The sequence below is a fragment of the Ahaetulla prasina genome, chromosome 13 (genome assembly GCF_028640845.1).
Source record: "Ahaetulla prasina isolate Xishuangbanna chromosome 13, ASM2864084v1, whole genome shotgun sequence".
NCBI classification, from domain to species: domain Eukaryota; kingdom Metazoa; phylum Chordata; class Lepidosauria; order Squamata; family Colubridae; genus Ahaetulla; species Ahaetulla prasina.
Window position 1 is genome coordinate 2,080,268 of NC_080551.1, and position 19,571 is coordinate 2,099,838.

The 19,571-nt window shown below is 43.5% G+C and overlaps 1 protein-coding gene across 1 annotated transcript in view; it reads right to left on the reverse strand.

Moving 5' to 3' along the window:
* Positions 1-288: 288 nt before the first annotated feature.
* Positions 289-19,571, reverse strand: part of CORO2B (coronin 2B) — a 104,985-nt gene continuing 85,702 nt past the window's right edge. Inside the window, exons 7-13 of the mRNA XM_058156410.1 lie at positions 17,889-18,005; positions 16,283-16,387; positions 14,899-14,995; positions 13,896-14,008; positions 10,846-10,936; positions 4,434-4,573; positions 289-4,134 (exon numbers count right to left, since the gene is read on the reverse strand). Coding sequence (XP_058012393.1) covers positions 3,997-4,134; positions 4,434-4,573; positions 10,846-10,936; positions 13,896-14,008; positions 14,899-14,995; positions 16,283-16,387; positions 17,889-18,005 — 801 coding nt within the window. The 3' untranslated portion in view covers positions 289-3,996. The remainder of the gene's footprint in view (positions 4,135-4,433; positions 4,574-10,845; positions 10,937-13,895; positions 14,009-14,898; positions 14,996-16,282; positions 16,388-17,888; positions 18,006-19,571) is intronic.

Below are 19,571 nucleotides of genomic sequence, written 5' to 3' on the forward strand. Positions count from 1 at the left end.
ATCGTCTTGTAGCTGGGAACTTCCCTCCACAGGGGCTTCTTTCCCTTAAGGAAACCATCTTGGTTTGTCTACTCACAGAGTAGGTATGGAAAATTCAAGAGGCTAAAATGCGCCCAGCGTTTACCATCCTTCAAGCTCTGTTGTGAAGACTAGATCGCTGCTTTCTAAAAAAAAAACCCTGGGCTTTGTTTCAGAGTTTGTACCATGAGCCTCTCCTGCCCACCTCCCTGTCGCCCGTTCGAAGGCACCCTCATCCCACCTAGAAGGCAAGGAGACATCACAACTGACTGGTTTGCTATTTGGGTAGCTTTATTTTGTCGCTACTGCAGGGCGGCATAAATAATAAGCGAATGGGAACATTGAAGTGGCGCAGTGGGAAATTAGTGTTAGGCACAGAATACAACGTGAAATGGATGCAAAGAGAAAAAGGAGCCCAGCTGCCTGGCTGCCCTTGTGAATGAAAGGTATGGTGAACGGTAGATCCCAAAGAAATCTTTGGTGCACGAAGTGGAATCTCTGGCAACCTGGCTCTGATTTTCAAGGAAAGTGATTGTCCATATACTGGCGTGGGAAATGTGAAACGGCAGGACCAGAAGCCCTGAGAGGTTGAACTAGGCAAAGGCCGAAGGTCAGCTTTTTCCTGCTCTTTATGGACAAAACTGATCCTGCCAGATCCACTCTTCTGTATAGAGTAAAAGCTTATCACAATGTTCCCCACAACATCTGAACGGGATGATTCCCAAACCATAGTTGAGGGAGAGCAGAACTAGTATGGCTTCAATACTTTGAATGCGTCCCTTTAAATTGGCCAACCACTTAGGTAGTTCCCAGCCAGTGAGAGCTGGATCGAAGCCAGGAGGATCACTAATGCATCTAAGTGTGCTGGCAGGTCCAGGAGCAACATTCTGTATTCCTGCTTCCAAAAGTACCAAATTCTGATTTAACTCTTGCATTTACTAAGCCTCTCCTCACCCTTTTAGCACGTGTCCTGGCTGCATTCTGCTTCTTGTGGGATGGATGACAGCAGGTGTGGTAAGTGGGCCCAGTGCTAGTCCCTGGATGCAGGCTTCTCTAGCTAGTGTGTAAATAACTCCCCAATACAAAATGTCTCATTCAGGAACACAAGGCTACTCTAGAATACTGTACGCAACGTTTCAGGCGCTTGACTTCTTCAATGGGCATTGAAACTCAGTTGCCATTGTCATTTGATCAGGATTCCGCAAAGAGAATGACCACTTTCTTATTTAGGAGAAAAGGGTGTGGCTCTGGAAGGAGAGAAGAGCCATGCTAGAAGAGCCGGCAGCAAAGATACTGCAGTCAACAACACTCCCTTTCTGCAAAGGCAGCCAACTACCCTATTGCCTATTTTGGAGAGCAAAGTAGGAAATTAAATATTAAGCCATTCTCCAGCTGAATGTTTTCAGGATGCATTGGCCAGGCCATACAGGCTGGAAGTTCTGGGTACTCATCATATCTAGGTGACTCCAAGCTGAAAGCTGTGCTGTACTTATTCACTTGGCAGGCATTTCTGCCCGACCCTCTTGCAAAATTTACCTTCCAACTGCATCTTCCTTGAAAGTGTATCTGCCCAGTCCTAATAATGGGGATTTAGAAAGCAAGGGGATGCAGAATAATCTTGGGAGGACAGAGGGGTATAACGTAACCTGTTCTTTGCCCCCAAAAAGGGCCAAGCAGATCTGGTCAGCAAAATTCTGGGGAGACTAGATGGCAGCTCAGAGATACAAAACCCTGAACCGGTGATGCCATTTTGTGCCATCTGCATTTTTGCAACCCAGATAAGGCAGCCCATTGGGATGAGCTGCCACATTGCCCAGCATTCGCGCAAAATCTTATCTCAGGCAGCAAAATATGTAGGGCCAGTCTTGAAGACAACAACAACTTTGGGATTAACAGAATTTCTAGACTGGGAGACTCAAGAAATCCTAACCAACCAGCCGTTAGTGAGAAAGGCATTTGTTAAGTTGCATGCCTGGCGTGAAGGCAGAGGCAGAACTGGCTCAGCCATCGTGGGAACAGCAGCTGGCATTCTTTGGGTGATCTCCCAAAATGGCTATGATGGAGGAACCCTACCTACTTACCAGCCCTTCTGCAGGATGCTGCCTACTAGAACTCTTTAATAATCTTGTTTTTCAGATTTTATCCTGAGATTATTTTTATAAATAACTGAAGGCAGCGACTACCTAACACTCCTCCCTCCTCCTCTCCCCATAACAACTCTATGAAGTGGATCGAGCTGAAAAAGAGACTGGCCCAAAGTCACCCAGTTGTCTTTCATGCCCAAGATAGGTCTAGAATTCAAGCGCCTGGTTTCTAGCCTGGTACCTTGGGTTTAAAATTTCCTCCCCCCCTTTTTTTGTTGTTGTTGTTGTTTGTTCCGTGACTGCCTTTGGTAGCACGCAAAATGTTTAGCTCCAGCAGCTTTCTTGGAAATGAAGCCAAGATGGCCGTGATAGTGCAATCAATGCAAAGCTTTCCTAATGCATCCTGGCCACTATATTGATTTTGAAGTCCGCACACCCCAACCTCCATGAGTGCCCCTGTCGGATACTAAAGACTGGCACTTGGTTGTGCAGGTAGCTTGCCAACTCTGTCCTGAAAAAGATGGGGGGTTTTAGGCTAAACAATTAGAATGGGCCTGCAGTTTTGTAAGTGCTATCAGGGCCTCACACCTTATAATTAGATCATTCACTCAATAAGCAGATCTGCATTTGGGCAGAGGGGCCACGGCAATCCCATCTTCATGGATGTGCTTCAATAAGGATTACCAGCCCCCTTTCCTGCCACAAATTGGCTGTTTGCCAACTGCTCCATTAGCTGCTTGAAGACCCTGAGCTATGAATCTGTTTGAAATCTGTCAGGACGGGAGAGTCAAGTTTAACATCGTGTAGGACTGACTGGCACTCTTCCGCATTGTGCCTTACTAGCAAATATATATGCAGCTCTACCGTCTACTGCTTCTACCAAAATGAATAAAACATACCCCTAACTCATAAGCTGCTTATGCGTAGTACATTAAAGGTGCTTAATCTTCGCCGGATTAACTGCTCCCCACTTGAAACACCCGTTGGGTCTTTCATTTGCACTCTTGATCAAGAGAATGATCTCTGGTAGGCCGGTATGTGTTGGGTTTATAGTTTGGATTGTATTCCCTCAAAGACTTTCATCTACTTGCCACTTAACAGCATCTATTTCCCTTTGTCAAGTTTATCTTGAGGACTCTTGTAGCTGTGCAAGTGTGTGAGTGAGTGTGAGTGCATGTGTGTGTGTGTATACATGGGTACATTCGCAACCACTCTTGAAGAGACCAATTAGAGATGCAACCTGCGTGTATTCATTACCCAGTGCCCATTGGGTATATTTCAACAGAATAAACTATAGCTACCAGCCCAAGAGTGATGCCCAAGCAAAGCAGGCGCCAGACAGGCAGAGTGTTCAATAACACCAAAGCCCACACTGGCTGCAGGGTTCAAGGAACGCTCAGGTCACAAGGACGGTTCCCAAGAGAAGGGAAGCTGCTTTTCTTCCAGATTTCTTTTCAGTGTAGTGAGTTTGCATTCCAATTGCACACTCACTGTTTATCGACAGCCCCCCCACTCCCATCATCTCAGGAAAACAAAGGTAAGTAATAATGAATTCAGTTGATTTTGTCTGGGCTTACAGTGTTTTCCTTTTTCATCCCTGGAATAATCAGGGTTTTGTGATTCCATAATTTTGCAAGAATGACAAACGCTTCTACTTACATCAAGAGAAATTTGGAATATGTACGTCCCTTGTTCTTTTCATGCAGTAGTTCTCAAGTTAAACCATACAAATAACTTTTTAGTGCTAGGCAATGACCACAGAAGAAGAGGCTTCCAGTTAGCAGGTATACCCGTGTGCTGGCACAGGGTCTCTGGCTCATATCACGTGTTAAGTCGAGACAGTAAAATTAAAGGGTGGGTATAAACAAAGAGTTTCTCTAGAAAAAAAATCCCTTCAGAGTCCATTGTTCTGGGGACTATTGCGCAAGTTTTTCAATTCCAACTGTAGCTGTCGGATTTTGATGTCTTTCTGCGAAAGCTCAACCTTAAATCGACGGATCTCGTCTTGTTGCCGGAAGAACATTCGGAGGAGCTTTGTGGAAGACAAGAAACAGAAAAGGATCAACAGATTGACTGGATTGGAACAATTGCAACGAATGTGCTGCAGGATCTGAGATGGCCCCCCTTTGGATCCAAGGGATTGGATCACCTTTTCCAGGAGAATCTGAGAAATTTCACTTTGCATGCACAGGGATGGAACTGCTGGGGACCAACCTGCAGTGATCCTGCAGTCCTGGCACTGCTTTGGGGACTTCCCCAGATTTATGGGATGGAGAAGCTGGCAATAATTTCCTTTTGCAGACTGGAAAGAACACAGCTGCTATTTCTTACCTCATTCTCTGTTCTGGGTGGCACATTTTCCAAGAGATCTATCCCATTGACAACAACACTTTTCTTCTCTTTTATTGGTGGTTTAAAAACTACTCTGGATTCTTTCTTATAGCCTTCCTTTAAAGACATCAATATGGGATCTGAAAAGCAATATAAAACCCACACCTCAGGATGGGCACCAATAGAAACATTCAAAAGATAGCTACCAGAGCCACCAATCGTATGGCTATCATTTTTGCCAGCAGCAGCACCCCATAACATTGATTAGGAGGAAAACTTCTATTTTCAAAATGGATTATTTTACGAGTGTAAGTCATGACTCCTGGAATATCAACCTGTAGATCCAATTCTCCGTGGCAACTACTCCACCATTCCCCATAATTTTGAAGCTGACGTGGGTGCTATATTATCTAGTCAAACACGTTCTTCTTGGCTCCTCCTGTTATCAGGATCATTGTTGCTTGGGGATGCAGGCATTCTCAGTTACCCAGAACAATGAGTAGTTTGACATCTACCCACCCCAGGCAATGTTCTCAGAAGAGCCAGACTAGCAGATCGTCCTTGTGCTGGGGAAGATACTGAGTCGATTGGCCTAAAATATTGTCTGTGGTAAATAATTAAAAAGGGATTTATTTGGTCCTCCCACCTGCAGTTCCCTTTATAAACGGGTGATTTTGGGTCACAGGATTGTTGCGGGATAACGGAAAGAGTTTAGGTATGTTCATCAGTGAGTTATTTATAAAAAGCAATGGCATGATAAAATATCTTTAAAATTCTATTTGTTTTTTATGACTGTTGAGTGTTGAAGAAAAGCAAGAATTGAAATTGCCCCTCCCCCCTCAGAAGGGACAACCCAGGCTAAAGTAATCATCCAGCTGGATCAGAGGAAGGTGAGAAACCTGGAAGAGATGAAAGAAACAGAATCACAGGCCTGAAAGAGACCTTGGAGGGCTTCTAGTTCAACTCCCTGCCCAAGGAAACCTTGTAACTTCCCTGACAAATGGATGTCCAATCTTTTCTTGAAAACCTCCAGTGACGGATCACCCACAAGTTCTGGAGGCAAAGTGTTCCACTGATTAACTGTTAACATGGTCAGGAATTTTCTCAGTTCCAGGTTAGATCTCTCTTTAATGAGCTTCTACCCACTGTTTCTTGTCCTGCCTTCTGGCGCTTTGGAGAATAGGCTGTCCCCTCTTCTCTGTGACAATCCCTCAAGTATTGGAAGACTGCTATCATGTTATCCCTAGTCCTTCTCTTTGTTAGAATCAGAATAGAGTTGGAAGGGACCTTGGAGGTCTTCTAGTCTAGCCCCCTGCTCAAGCAGGAGACTCTATACCATTTCAGATAAGTGACTGTCCAGTCTCTTCTTAAAAGCCTCCTGTGATGGAGCAGCCACGACTTCTGGAGAGAAGCTGTTCCACTGGTTAATCGTCCTCACTGTTGGGAAGTTTCTCCTTAATTCCAGGTTGCTTCTCTCCTTGATTAGTTTCCATCCGTTGTTTCTTGTCCTCTCCTCTGGTGCTTTGGAAAATAGGTCGATCCCCTCCTCTTTGTGGCAGCCCCACAAATACTGGAATACTGTTATCATGTCCTCCCTAGTCCTTTTCCTCTCTAATCTAGCCAGACCCAAATCCTGCAACCGTTCTTCATATGTTTTTGTCTCCAGGCCTTTGATCATCTTAGTTGCTCTTCTTTGCACTTTTTCCAAAGTCTCAACATCTGTTTTTTTAAAAAATTTATTTACATTTATATCCCGCCCTTCTCCAAAGACTCAGGGCGGCTTACAGTGTGTAAGGCAATAGTCTCATTCTATTTGTATATTTACAAAGTCAACTTATTGCCCCCCCAACAATCTGGGTCCTCATTTTATCTACCTTATAAAGGATGGAAGGCTGAGTCAACCTTGGGCCTGGTGGGACTAGAACCTGCAGTAATTGCAGGCTATTGTGTTCTAATAACAGGCTCCTTACAGCCTGAGCTATTCCGGCCCTTATTTTTGTAATGTGGGGACCAAAACTGGCTGCAGTATTCCAGGTGTGGCCTTACTAAGGCTGTATAAAGCTGTACTTCATGTGATTTTTGAGTCTATGCCTCTTTTTATACGACCCAGAATTGTATTTGCTTTTTTGGCTGCTGTCGCACACAGCTGACTCATGTTTAAGTGATCGTTCAGTAGGACTCCAAGGTCCCTCTCACAGTTACTGTTTTTGAGCCAGGTTTCACCTAATCTGTACCTGTACCTTTGGTTTTTCCTGCCTTGGTGTAAAACCTTGCTTTTCTTCACATTAAATTTCATATTGTTGGATAGAGCCCGTTGTTCAAGTCTTTTTGGATCCTGAGCTTGTCTCCTGGGCTGTTGGCTATTCCTGCCATTTGATGAGTTCCCCTTCTAGTCCCTCATCTAAGTCATTTATGAAGATATTGAAGGGTACTGCGCCTAAGAGGGAAACCTGTGGTACCCCACTGCTTCCTTCCTTCCACGTAGATGTAGTACCATTAAGGACTACTCTTTGAGTATGGTTTGTCAGCCAGTTACAAATCTATCTGGTGGTGAAGCTATCTATCCCACTTTTTTCTAGTTTACCAAGAAGTAGGTTGTGATCTACTTTGCCAAATGCCTTGTTGAAGTCTAAATATACTATGTCCAAAACATTTTGCTGGTCTACTAATTTAGTTCACTTTGTCAAAGAATGAAATAAGATTGGTTTGGCATGATCTAATTTTAACAAACCTGTGCTGGCTTTTATAACTTTATTTGTTTCTAGATGTTCGCAGACCTATTTTTTTATTATCGTTTCCAGTATCTTCCCAGATATTGATTTTAGGCTGATTGGTTGTAGTTTCCTGGGTCTGTTTTTTCCTTCCTTTTTTGAAGATGGGAACCACATCAGCTCTTTTCCAATCCTTAGGTAATTCCCTGGTGTTCCAGGATTTTTGAAAGATATAGTACAATGTTTCTGAGCTACCATCTGCCAGCTCCTTCAGAACTCTGGGATGTAATCTGTCAGGTCCCAGTAATTTATATTCATCAAGATCAGACAGGTGTTTTCTAACCATTTTCTTGCTTGTTTTAATTTTTATTTCTACTCTGTCTTTTACAGTTAGGTTTTTGGTAGGTTGGGCTATAGTTTCTTTTTACATGAAGACTGATGCAAAGAATGAGTTAAGCAGCTCTTCTTTCTCTCTTCTGCCTGTTACTTCCTTGCCATCTTCTCCCTTAATGGACCAATTGTTTCCTTGACTTTTTTTCTTGTTATTCATATGTTGAAATAAACTTTTTAAAAATTATCTTTGACTTTTGTTGCAAGTCTTTGTTCATTCTGAGCCTTTGCTTTCCTGACTTCATCTTTGCAGATTCAGGCTATCTGCCTATACCCTGCCTTAGTTATGTGTACTTCTTTTCATTTTTTGTACAATACTTGTCCTTTCTGTCTTTCAGTTTATCAGAGAGATCTTTGTGCAACTACGCTGGTTTCTTCTTGGATTTCTTGTTTTTATTTTTCAGTGGTATTGTGTTGGACTGGGCTTTTATGACCATATTTTTCAGAGTTTCTCATGCTTTTTGAGTTGTTTTCACCTTTAGGATTTCATCCATGGAATTTTTCTTAGGCTCTCTCTGAGTTTTTTAAAATCAACTCTTTTGAAGTTTAAGACACTGGCTGGATTATGTTCTATTGCTGGTGATTGCATCATATTCAGTTCCAATATGACATGGTCATTCTCGCCCAAAGTTCTGGTGACTTCAACTCCCTCTATCACTTCTTCTGTATTAGTAAGAATTGAGTCTAGTATAGCTTTTCCTCTAGTTCCCTCCTCTACCTTTTAAATGACAAGATTGTCACCTAGGCTGGTTAAGAATCTGTTCGATCTCCCACTTGCTTTAGAATTTGTCTCTCAGTTGATATCACGGTAGTTAAAGTCTCCCATTACTACTGTGGTATGTTTCCTTTGTTATTTGTTAATTGTTTAGCAAAAAGTTTGTCTCTTTCTTCTGCTTGGTTGGATGGCCTATAGCAGTGCCATTCTTTTTTCCTTTTATGGAAAACCCATATGGATTCTTGGAGGCTTTCACCCTTGGTTTTAATGTATTTCTGTAGAGATGTAGTAATTTCTTACTTATAATGCAACTCCACTCTCTTTTGTTAGGTCTGTTTCTTTTGAATAGTTTGTATCCTTCCATCAGTACATTCCAGTCATGAGTTTCATCCCACGTTTCAGTAATCGCAACTATATCGTATCTACCTTCATGTACTAGTACTTCAAGTTCACCGTTTGTTCCCTAGACTTTGAGCATCTGTGTATAGGCATTTAAGTCCTTTGGGGGTCTTGGGTATACTTCTTATATTTTTGGATATGTTTGTTATATCTCCTATTTTGTAAATGGATTTCCCATCCTTTCCATCGCTCTCTACTTCATTGTGTTTTTCCTTTTCTTCTTCTTTCTCTTTTCTCTCTACCTCCTTATATGATTGGTTATCTAGTAGTTCTTGCTCGGAATTAGGCTCTAAAGGTTTTGAAGATTGCCCCCTCCCCCAATTTTAGTTTGAAGCCCTTCTGATAAGATGAACCAGTTCATTTTCCGACTATATTATTTCCAGTTCTTGTGAGGTTAGACCTATATAATTCCCTTAACTGTTCATCATACGGTTTAGCCTCCAGACCTCTTATTATCTTTCTTGCTCTTCTCTACATTCTATCTAGGGTCTTAGCATCCTTTCTGTGGTGACCAGAACTGGATGCAGTATTCGAAGTGTGGCCTCACTAGTACGGTCTAGACCAGCTTTGCTGGCTGAGGGATTCTGCCAGTTGAAGTCCACAAGTCTTAAAATTGCCAAGGTTGGAGATCCCTGATATAGACCGGTTCTCACCCTTCTTGTAATCTTGACACTATCCCTCTGTTGATGTAGGACTGCATTGGCTTTTTTGGCAGCTGCATCACAGTGCTGGCTCATATGTAAGTGGTGTACTTTTGCTCTAGCCTTTTCTGAATGACATAATCTGAAATATCATGCTATTTACTCATTATTTACTTGGCCAATTTTCTGATGTATTTTTGACACCTCTAGATGCATGCCCTGCCTATGTTAGAATAGCTACCTAAACCTGGAGAAATGTGACTTTGACAAGGTGCTGGCAGATTTTTCTAGCATAGCAGTTTTCCACATCTGGCATTCAAATGGACCCATCCAAGATGGAAGCAGGATTCTACTGCAGTATTTCTCAACCTCAGCAGCTTGAAGAAGTATGGGCTTCAATTCCTAGAATTCCCAAATCATCTCTGGGAGTTGATGTCCACGCATCTTCAAGCTGCCAAGATGAGAAACACTGCTCAAGGGCTTCAGGAAATAGCTAAGGATGTCTGTTTCTGGACTTGACCAATAAATTACCTGAGGTTCATCCCCAGATTTTATTAGCCAGTTGCATCTTTCTCGGTAGCCTTATATGGTGTTGTGGCATGCATTCCAGCCCTTTGTGCAGGCCTGTGATGTTGCTCTGTCCCTAGGAAGGAGATGGACAGTGCAACATCACTGCCACATCTCTACTCCCCTTTCTTGGATCCCTTTGTCCCTCTCTGTGACAGATGTCAATTTGCTGTAGCAACAGGGTCAGAGAGCCAAGGGAATAAAGTTTGAACAGGCTTTTACATCCAAGCCTCTCCACTACCTCCACTTTGAGCAACTGTTTGTGGTGCACACGGCAGAATCACCGAGCTATAATCCTGCTTTTTTCTCGCTCAGGAAGTCCAACACCATAAAATGAAATTATACGACCAGGAAGGGCCTTATCAACCATCCCAGGATTATTTTTTTTTAAAAAAGCAACCCATTAAAATAGAAATGTTAGTAAAATAATAGCTGAGCATGGTGAAAAGTGGTGTGCTTTTCAGGATGTTGGGCTGTTCTGTGGAGAGGACACCATTCTAGAACGTGGGTACCACTGCAGAAAAGATCTGCCTCTATGTCATTGACCTAATTTCAGCAGTAATTGAAGGAAGTGCAATATCCATAGAGTCAGAATCATAGGGCTAGAAGGGGCCTTGGAGGTCTTTTGTAACCCACTGCCCAAGGCAGGAGACCTTACACCATCCCAGCAAGTGGCTGCCAATCTTTTCTTGGAAACCTCTAACCTGTTCCACTGATTCAATTAATTGTTCTTCCCTTTCAGGAAATTTCTCCTATTCTTTAACTCTTATCTTGAACAGGTATTGACATAGGATATTAAAAGACTTATAGAGGGATATCAGCCTTTTGATTTCAAACTTTTGACAAATCTGGAACTATTTTTTTTTTTTAGTGCAGTTGACCCTAGAATCTTTCCAAAGCCTTGGCAATTCCATGCAAGATGGGTCAGTTCAGGTTATGCGTGATGAGGCAAAGGCCAGAAGGTCATCTGGAGGTGCCAACATGCTCACCCCTATTCATTCCACTCAGCCATTCGTCTGGGGTGAGGGCAGGTTCTGGACCCGGAGTCATTGGGTAGATATCTTCCTGGTATGTTTCAGACTAAATCAGAAAGAAGAGAAACAGCTTGTCTGAAACCCTGAGCTGGTTCCCATTTGCCAGGTTAAAACCCAAAAGAGATTTGCAATGAGGATTAATAAACCCAAAAGGAATGGCCATGTCTCCTACAGAGGCAATCCCATTCCGAGAGGAACAAGCTAGAGCAGGGGTCTCCAACCTTGGCAACTTTAAGCCTGGTGGACTTCAATTCCCAGAATTCCCCAGCCAGCTTTGCTGGCTGGGGGATTCTGGGAATTGAAGTCCTCTAGGCTTAAAGTTGCCAAGTTTGGAGACCCCTGAGCTAGAGCCATTTCATTGTGGTGGGTAGGTTTGGTTATTTTTTCCCCAGACAGACATTTAGGAAGAAGTGTGCATTCAAATATTCTCAGGCATAGCAATTTGACTATCATTAGAAAGATTAAATCCGGTGCCTGGATATACATTTTAAAGATTGTACTAAGCTCCTTTTCTCCTGGGCAAGTCCAACTCCCTAGGCCCTTTCTGATGCACAAACAGTTGGAACTTCCGAGTGTTTCCTTAACTCAAGTGGACATGCTAGAGCAAGGGTGTCAAACTCAAGGCCAGAGGGCCGGACCTGGCCTGTGGAGTGCTTAGATCTGGCCCGCAGAGCCACCGTGGAAACAACGGACCAGCCCATGGTGCCTCTGCCAACAAAAATGGAGCTCGGGAAGGCCACGTGTGGCCCTCCCAGGCTACATTTTCAGCCACGATGGCCTCCTGCAGCCCTCTGCCAGCAAAATTGGAGCTCGGGGAGGTTGCGTGCGGCCCGCCTGGCCTCCATTTTTGGCTGTGATGGCCTCCTGCCACCCTCTGCTAGTGAAAACGGAGCCCGGGGAGCCAGTTTTCACTGGTAGAGGGCTGCAGGAGGCCAACATGGCTGAAAACAGAGCCTCGATGAGTGATGTCGAGCTGGCCATGCCCACTTTGGTCACACCCATCCTGGCCACACACCCCAAGGTCAAACACAACCCTGATGCAGCCTTCAATGAAATTGACTTTGACACTCCTGTGCTAGAGAAGGTAATCAAGCAACCTTCAAGGACGTTGGCTTTCAAGCGGATCCCAGGTACCTTCAAGGAGGCCTTGTACTGTTCTATTATGAGCAATACTCTATTATTCTCTTCTACTTTGAGCAGTATTCTATGCCTATTAGCAGTATTATTAATCCCACACCCCAATTAAATATCCCAATCACTCTGATCCATTTTATATATAACTTTTACTTTCAGATTCAAATGATTCTTTTTACTTAAGTGTGGCCCAATTTTGTCAAGTTTTATGCAAGATGTGCAACAGTTTGCTTGCTTGATCCGTTTTCTTCATTGCTCAATCAGGCTCAGCTCTGGATACATAAAGAGTCATTGACAATGAAGATACTGATGAGCAAGAGGAATAGGAAGCAGAGGACAATGGGCATTGCTAGTCTTTCGCCCTTCCCTCCCGCTATGAGCAGGGGGTAAATTGACAACTCCCTTTATTTATAATCTAAAGTAGAAATCAAGATGATATTTGGGTTTGTAGAGCAGGAAGAAAAATGATCCAAAGATGGAACTGACCTGCATATTTTCAATAAAAAGTAATTGGGCAACATGTCCTCAGTTTCTGTATAAAACAGGGGTCTCCAACCTTAGTAACTTTAAGGCTTGTGGACTTCAACTCCCAGAGTTCCTCAGCCAGCAAAGCTGGGAGTTGAAGTCCACAAACCTTAAAGTAACTAAGGTTGGAGACCCCTGATATAAAGCACAAAACCTGCCCGAGCTACAGTGGCACAATACCTTAAGTTTTAAGGGCCATTTTTCACTGCAAACTTAGTTTTATATTTCAGCATTGCCCCATTGAATTCTATGGAATTTGCTGTCAAATTTGACTCAGCTGGATCGATCACTGTGAATGTGGTCTGCATTTTCATACGGATGTATGGTTTTTATACCTCAGAGCAATACAGGTAGTCCTCAACTTACAGCCACAATTTCTGTTGCTAAATGAGACAGTTGTTAAGTAAACTTTGACTCATTTTATGACCTTTCTTGCCACAGTTGTTAAACACTGCGGTTGTTAAGTCAGTAACACGGATGTTAAGTAAACCCGTCTTCCCCATTGAGTTTGTTTGACAGAAGGTCGCAAAAGGGGCTTGTGTGACCTCAGGACACTGCGACCGTCATAAATATGAGTCAGTTGCCAAGCATCTGAATTTTGATCACATGATCACATGACCTGCTGCAACGGTCGTATGTGTGAAAAACGGTCACATTTTTTTCACTACTGTTGTAACTTAGTAACTGTAGCAGTCATTAAATGAACGGTTATAAGTCGAGGACTACCTGGAATTCAATTTATCCCTTAAGGTACCCATGGGTAGATAACAGTCACCTTATCAGTGAGATGGGTGGCTTATACTTTTAATAAATAAATAATAAGCAGACCAAACCCAGAAAACAAGAATAATTTAAAATAACATACCGTATATACTCGAGTATAAGCCGAGTTTTTCAGCACGTTTTTTGTGCTGAAAAACGTCCCCTCGGCTTATACTCGAGTTTTTTTTTTTCTTCTTTTTTTCACATTATACCGGATGGCGCAAACTTGGCGGGCTTTTGCATTAGCGCGGGGAAGCCCTGCTGGTGCAGTGAGAGGGCGGGGCGGGGGAGCCGCCAGCCTTCTCGGCTGAGGGAGGGAGGGTTTCCCCGACCGGTAGCTGCCTCATTTCCCACCCTCGGCTTATACTCGAGTCCCCAGTTTACCCCAGTTTTTTGGGGTAAAATTGGGGACCTCGGCTTATACTCGGATCGGCTTATATTCGAGTATATACGGTAAAAATAGATTAAAATGATGCAGTTGCCATCTTTCCTTATTTGATCACACACACACACACACACACACCCTCTGCAGACACCCCTGGGCTCACAGCTGGAAGCAGAAAAGACCCGGTCTAATTACTCACCCTCCTGGGTACAATCATAGAGATCGGCTCAATTAATCCCTTCAGTGTGACGAGCTTGTAAAACCGAAACACCTCACATGCAGAGACATCCAGGCCATGCTTCGGCATTACTCCTGCATGTGTAAAATTTAAAAAAAAAAATTTCCTGCCTAAGTTGTAAGAACAACTTTTGATCTGACATCACAGCAGCCCCAAAATAATTCTCTGCAGTTTTTCTCCTACTGTCAGTCGGTGCTCCCTTACTTTTGAACGGGAACTGGGATGACCGATTCTATTCAGTTGCTGACTGTCAGGCATAAAGTATCAGGACTAAGCATTAAGTTCCAGTTAAGCTGATTTCTTGCTCATGCCTGTACACAAGGATCTAGTCAACCAAAACCACAGCACTGGTGCTGGAGAAGCGTTAGTGGGATTCAAGAGGGGCTGGACTTGGATTGTTTGTGGCCACGTAATGACTTTAGGCTTATTTCTCTCTTGATTTCACCCCCAGGCTCTGCCTCTCCATCTCCTGCATTGGCTGAATTATTGTTCTTCTATTCCTGAACCTTCTGCTCAAGGAGGAAAAGGAACAGCAGTGAAAGGAAATCTTGAGAGTTGCCAAACCCGTTGGGGAGGGAAGGAAGTGGGTATAAAGCCAGGAAAGATGAAGACTGGAAAGCTAAACTGGGAAAACATGGCGAGAGAGAAGAAAAACACCGTCTAAAAGAACAGGAGCTTGGAATGACTTTGGTGAAATATATTGTGACGGAAGAAGGAGACTGTGGAGTCCTTGATGCTCTCCGAGCTTGGTTCTTTGCTTGCAGATGATTCATTACCCAATTAGGTAACTTCATCCGTGCAAGTGAGCACCAGGAACTCCACAGTTCAACCCTGAGCTATAGATATTCTTTTCTTCAGAGGAACGGGAACTTTGTGGAGCTGTAGCAGAAGGGCCCTGGATGATTTTCCTCTGTATCTCAATCTTTTCTTTTAGACGTCTCCACAGACAATAAGCACCCCTTACCAAGGCCTTTCTGTGGGGCTGGAGAACGGAACTCCATTAGGTAGGTCAGGTATGGCTTCTCCGTGCTGATTTCATAGTATCGGATATTCCCATCTCCCTGAGGGAGGAGAGGCAAGAAGAGGAGAAATAAATCAGAGGCACCCTCTGAATATTAGGAATACATTTATGAGGAAAAAATAGATCTGTTGGATTGTGAGAAGACGACATCTGTAATCAGATAAGACCATTATTGGGACAGTGGCAGAAAAGATGTCACAAGCTTGTGTGTGCTCTCACACTCTGCTGTTTGAAATGAAGAACTGTGGAGAATCCAAAGGCTGGAACACATTTTTTTTTTTTGAACTCACAATCAGACATTCATTGGTCAATATTGTCACCAGGTTTATAGCAGCTTCCTTTAGAACGTCATTTTTCCTCACAGAAGTTTTGTGAGGTATTTCATTTTAGGACAGAAAAACTAAGACTGAGTGATAAGAAGTTACTATCCCTCAAAAGTACTTAAAGAAGTGTTTTTTATCACTAACCAGGCTAGAATCAATCCAATGTTATGCCTTTCAGAAAACAGAGGGTGGCCCATGCATATTTCTGATCTCTGCTTTTAAAGCCCAACTTCGCTTTGAGGAAGACTCAGATCCAGATGGGTTACATTATTCCACTTAGTGGGGAAGGTCCTCACTTCTCTGTCTTTCCAGACCAAAGGCACATTCCTTCCATTTACGTTGTCTTGCAGTGAGATGGATGGCAAACAAATGTAATGTTATTAAATTATGGAAATTGTGGATATTTCTCTGAAACAGTTCCCTGAGCATCAACAGAATGAAGTAAATAACAAGTCAGCCCACCAAAGCAAGAACTCCCTCCAACACATCTAACTCTACCCACAATTTGCTGAACTGGCCAAGATTGAGCACCCATGAATTGGTCTTTCTTGGTTTTTACACACCTTACATGATCTTATTAGTTTCATCTAACTTACTTCTCCTGGATCTGCTCAAAGCAGTTTGCCTCTTCCCTCAAGACTTTAAGGCAGAGAAAACAAGTTGCATGAATTTCAACAAAACTAATTCTAAGAACACATGTAAATAATTTCAAAATATAAACCATATTTAAATATTGACCCATTAGATCAGGGATGGACAACCTGGTACCCCCAAGTGACCAAGATAGTCCTCTGTCTAAATAGATTAAAATTTCACATGAGGTCTTTGCACTTAGTTTTTGGTCCTTGTCTCCAGTTCTAGATGAATGACTACAGTTTCGAGTGGTTATAAATGTGTATTTGCATGCTTCCCTCCCAGCAAATCTGGACAGTATAGAATATTTGCAGAGTACCATATGCTCTCTGCAGTGCAAGCATTCATGCTCAGAAGCTAGCCTCATGTACCTTGCCAGCCAGGTACAACATGTGGGTGTCAGCATCATAGAATGGGAAAAGAAGGCCCGATAATCCATCAATCTCTTCCTCTTTCAGTGGCATGGATAGATCCTCCTGGGGGAATGCAAAATATTTTGTCAGCTTGTCTGCAAATGGTGCAACTTTCAAAACAAATGCTAAACCCAAAGACCATATTAAGTCCTTGGAAGGTTTTTGGAAGCTTCAGCTGGTGCAAATTGTTCCGGCATGGGCAGTTAGTGTGTCTCTAGAATGGCGCGTTGCACCTCTTCTCCATGAGCTGCCCTGGCCGTCAGTTTGCTTCCAGGTTAAAATCAAGGTGGTGGTTATGAAACCCTTCATGGTATGGGACAGGTCATTTGAGGGAACCCCTCCATCTGATTACACCTCTGTCCCATCAGGTCCAGCAGAAGAGGTATGCTGTGGATCCTATCGGTTGAAGTTACACCTGGCGGGACTCAGGACCTGGGCCTTGTCTGCCATGGGACCTGCTCTGTGGAACATCAGCCTCCCTCAGGTGAAAACTGGCTCCATCCCCGATATCCTTCAGGAATCCATTAAAACATGGTTGTGTCAACAGGCCTGGGGTCTCGGGGGGTGGGGTAGAATTAGTGAGGTGACTGTATTGCCCATAACAATGATTCCCTCCACTACACCACTACTGGATAATTTTGATTGTGTTTTAATTGAGTTTTTAATTGTTAGTTTTTAATTGTTTTTTTATTGTATACAGCCCATATTTTGACATGGGCAGCTATATAAATATGATAAATAAACTAAACTATTATTTATTTCCACAGCACCTTCAGCATATTAGCTGATCTCATACACTGCCATAAACTATGCCTTGCTTAATTATGGGTTAGTTGACTAACTCATAAAATGAAGTTCATACACACATAGAGCCACAGCATCGTGATTTTCAAACTGCTAAGCTCACACAAAATATTAAGTTATTACGAATACTTCTGTGTCAGAAACATAGAAGTTCTTCCATAGCGAAAGGAAGGATTTACCGGTGACATCACTGTTACCCAGGGCAGGGGTCTCCAACCTTGGTCCCTTTAAGACTTGTGGACTTCAACTCCCAGAATCCCTCAGCCAGCAAAGCAAAGCTGGCTGAGGAACTCTGGGAGTTGAAATCCACAAGTCTTAAAGGGACCAAGGTTGGAGACCCCTGACCCAGGGGACACCAAACCCTTTCATATCCCTGTGAAATTGACCCTGTGAAGTTATCTACTGCTGGGTCGACAGGAGCTGGAACATGTGATGGGAGTTCAACCTGCTCCTCCACAGCAACGGGTCTCAAACATGAGGCTGCTGTTCATCAGTCCAGTGTTCTAACCCCATCAGCCATTGCACTCCTTAATATATTGAGCTACAACCCAAATGGGGAAAAGCTAAAATCATTTGCAGGAAATGCTTCTGGCTGCTGCTACCCTGAGCTCACCCTTTTTTCAAAATTCTGTTGGTGAACTAAGAAAACGGCCACCAGAAATCTTTCTCTTCAATGATGTTGTAAAAGGAGATTTTGTTTTGTTTGTTGGACCTTAGCACCTTGCACATGCATGCGCAAACGTGCGATTATTCTCCTAACCTGATCCCAGAGAGCAATCTGCCTGGTGTTCCAGCGCGACACACCAGTTGTTAGAAGCTTCTTGATGTTCCCTAAGAAGACCACACGGTTCACACGGTGATTCTTGCAGTTTGCCTCCTAGGAAAACAATCACATCATTGACTCAGAAAGTTGGTTGCTCCTTCGTTGGAATGCGGTGGGGGGGGGAATCACCTTCCAAAAACGCCATTCTAAATTCCCAGATCTTAAAACAATTTCCCCCAATACTATACAAAATAAAAAATTAAAGCAACATTTTAACAGTTTTACATTATATGAAGCAGTGAAATCTTGGTTTTCTCTACTGAAAATTGATTTCAGTTAGCAATTTCAGCTGGTGCAGAGTGTGGCAGCATGGGTAGTTCTGCCCCCCACCCCCACCCCAAGAATGACTCCTGGAACACCACTGCTCTGCGAGCTGCACGGTTACCGGATGCAATTCAAGGTGTTGGTGATCCCCTTTAAAGCCCTTCATGGCAGGGGTCCAGGTTACTTGAGGGACCATCTTGCCTCACTGGGATTGGCCTGTCCCACTCGTGTCAGGAGAGGAGGCATGCCGTGGGTCCCTTCAGCCCTTTATTCCGGCTGGTGGGGCCCAGGAGGAGGGCCTCCTCTGCTGATGGTCCTGCCCTCTGGAACATCTGGACCCCTTGATGTGAGGGTGGCCCCAACCCTCTTCTCTTTCTCGAAGGGCCTAAAGACATGGTTGTGCCAGTCGGCTGGGGGGACCAGTGGGGGAGTAGCACATTGGAGCTGGTTGTCAAGTAATAACAGATCCTGCCTCCCCCCCAACTCTGCCCTCCCCCTCCCCATGTGTCTTTGGTTTTAATGTTTGTTTTTAACTTTTTATGTTTTAACTGTATATGTAACTGTAAGCCACCCAGAGTTACCCTAGGCCAGGGATCTGCAAACTTGGCTCTTTTTAAGACCTGTGGACTTGTTAAGACTTGTTGAAGTCCACAAGTCTTAAAAGAGCCAAGTTTGCAGAACCCTGCCCTAGGGTAAGATGGGTGGCCAATAAATTTTATAAATAAATGCAGGGAGGTGGGGGGTATACAGGGTAGCCTGTGGTCAGAGCTATCACTTTCTGATCAAATTATCAACTATGTTCATTCTTTTATTTGAACATTCACTCTACAGATTCTTGAGTGACAGACCCACTGACCTATGGCCAGAGTTGAATCTGGGACTGCAAGGAGCTCCCCCCCCCAAAAAAAAGTTGCAGCTGGGGCCATTTTTACTTTCTATCGACAGAGATCACCTATGCCCAATCTGCTTCCAAAACTTAGGAAAGGCTTATTGTTAAATCCAATGCCAAAATTAAAATTTAAAGCTGTTGTCAGTTTTGGAAGGCAATTTTCTTTCTTGCTTCTTAACTACATATTTTAGCCACATATTTTAGCTGGGGAAGTTGGGAGGGGGTTGTTGTTGGAGCGGTAGAAAGTTAGTCATAACAACATTCCGTATTCAAGGACATCCTGCATCTGATGTAGACTGCCTGAAGATTGTATCCAATTGAGTGTGAAGAGTTGATTGGACAATGTGATGAACTTGTGGGTGGGGGCAGGGCTGTGAACTCTCAACTGAGTGTGGAAAACCTGGAAGCTTTCAGTTTCGGGTTTTCCCAGCTATGCCAACATGACATCTCTAATAAATTGGAACTTT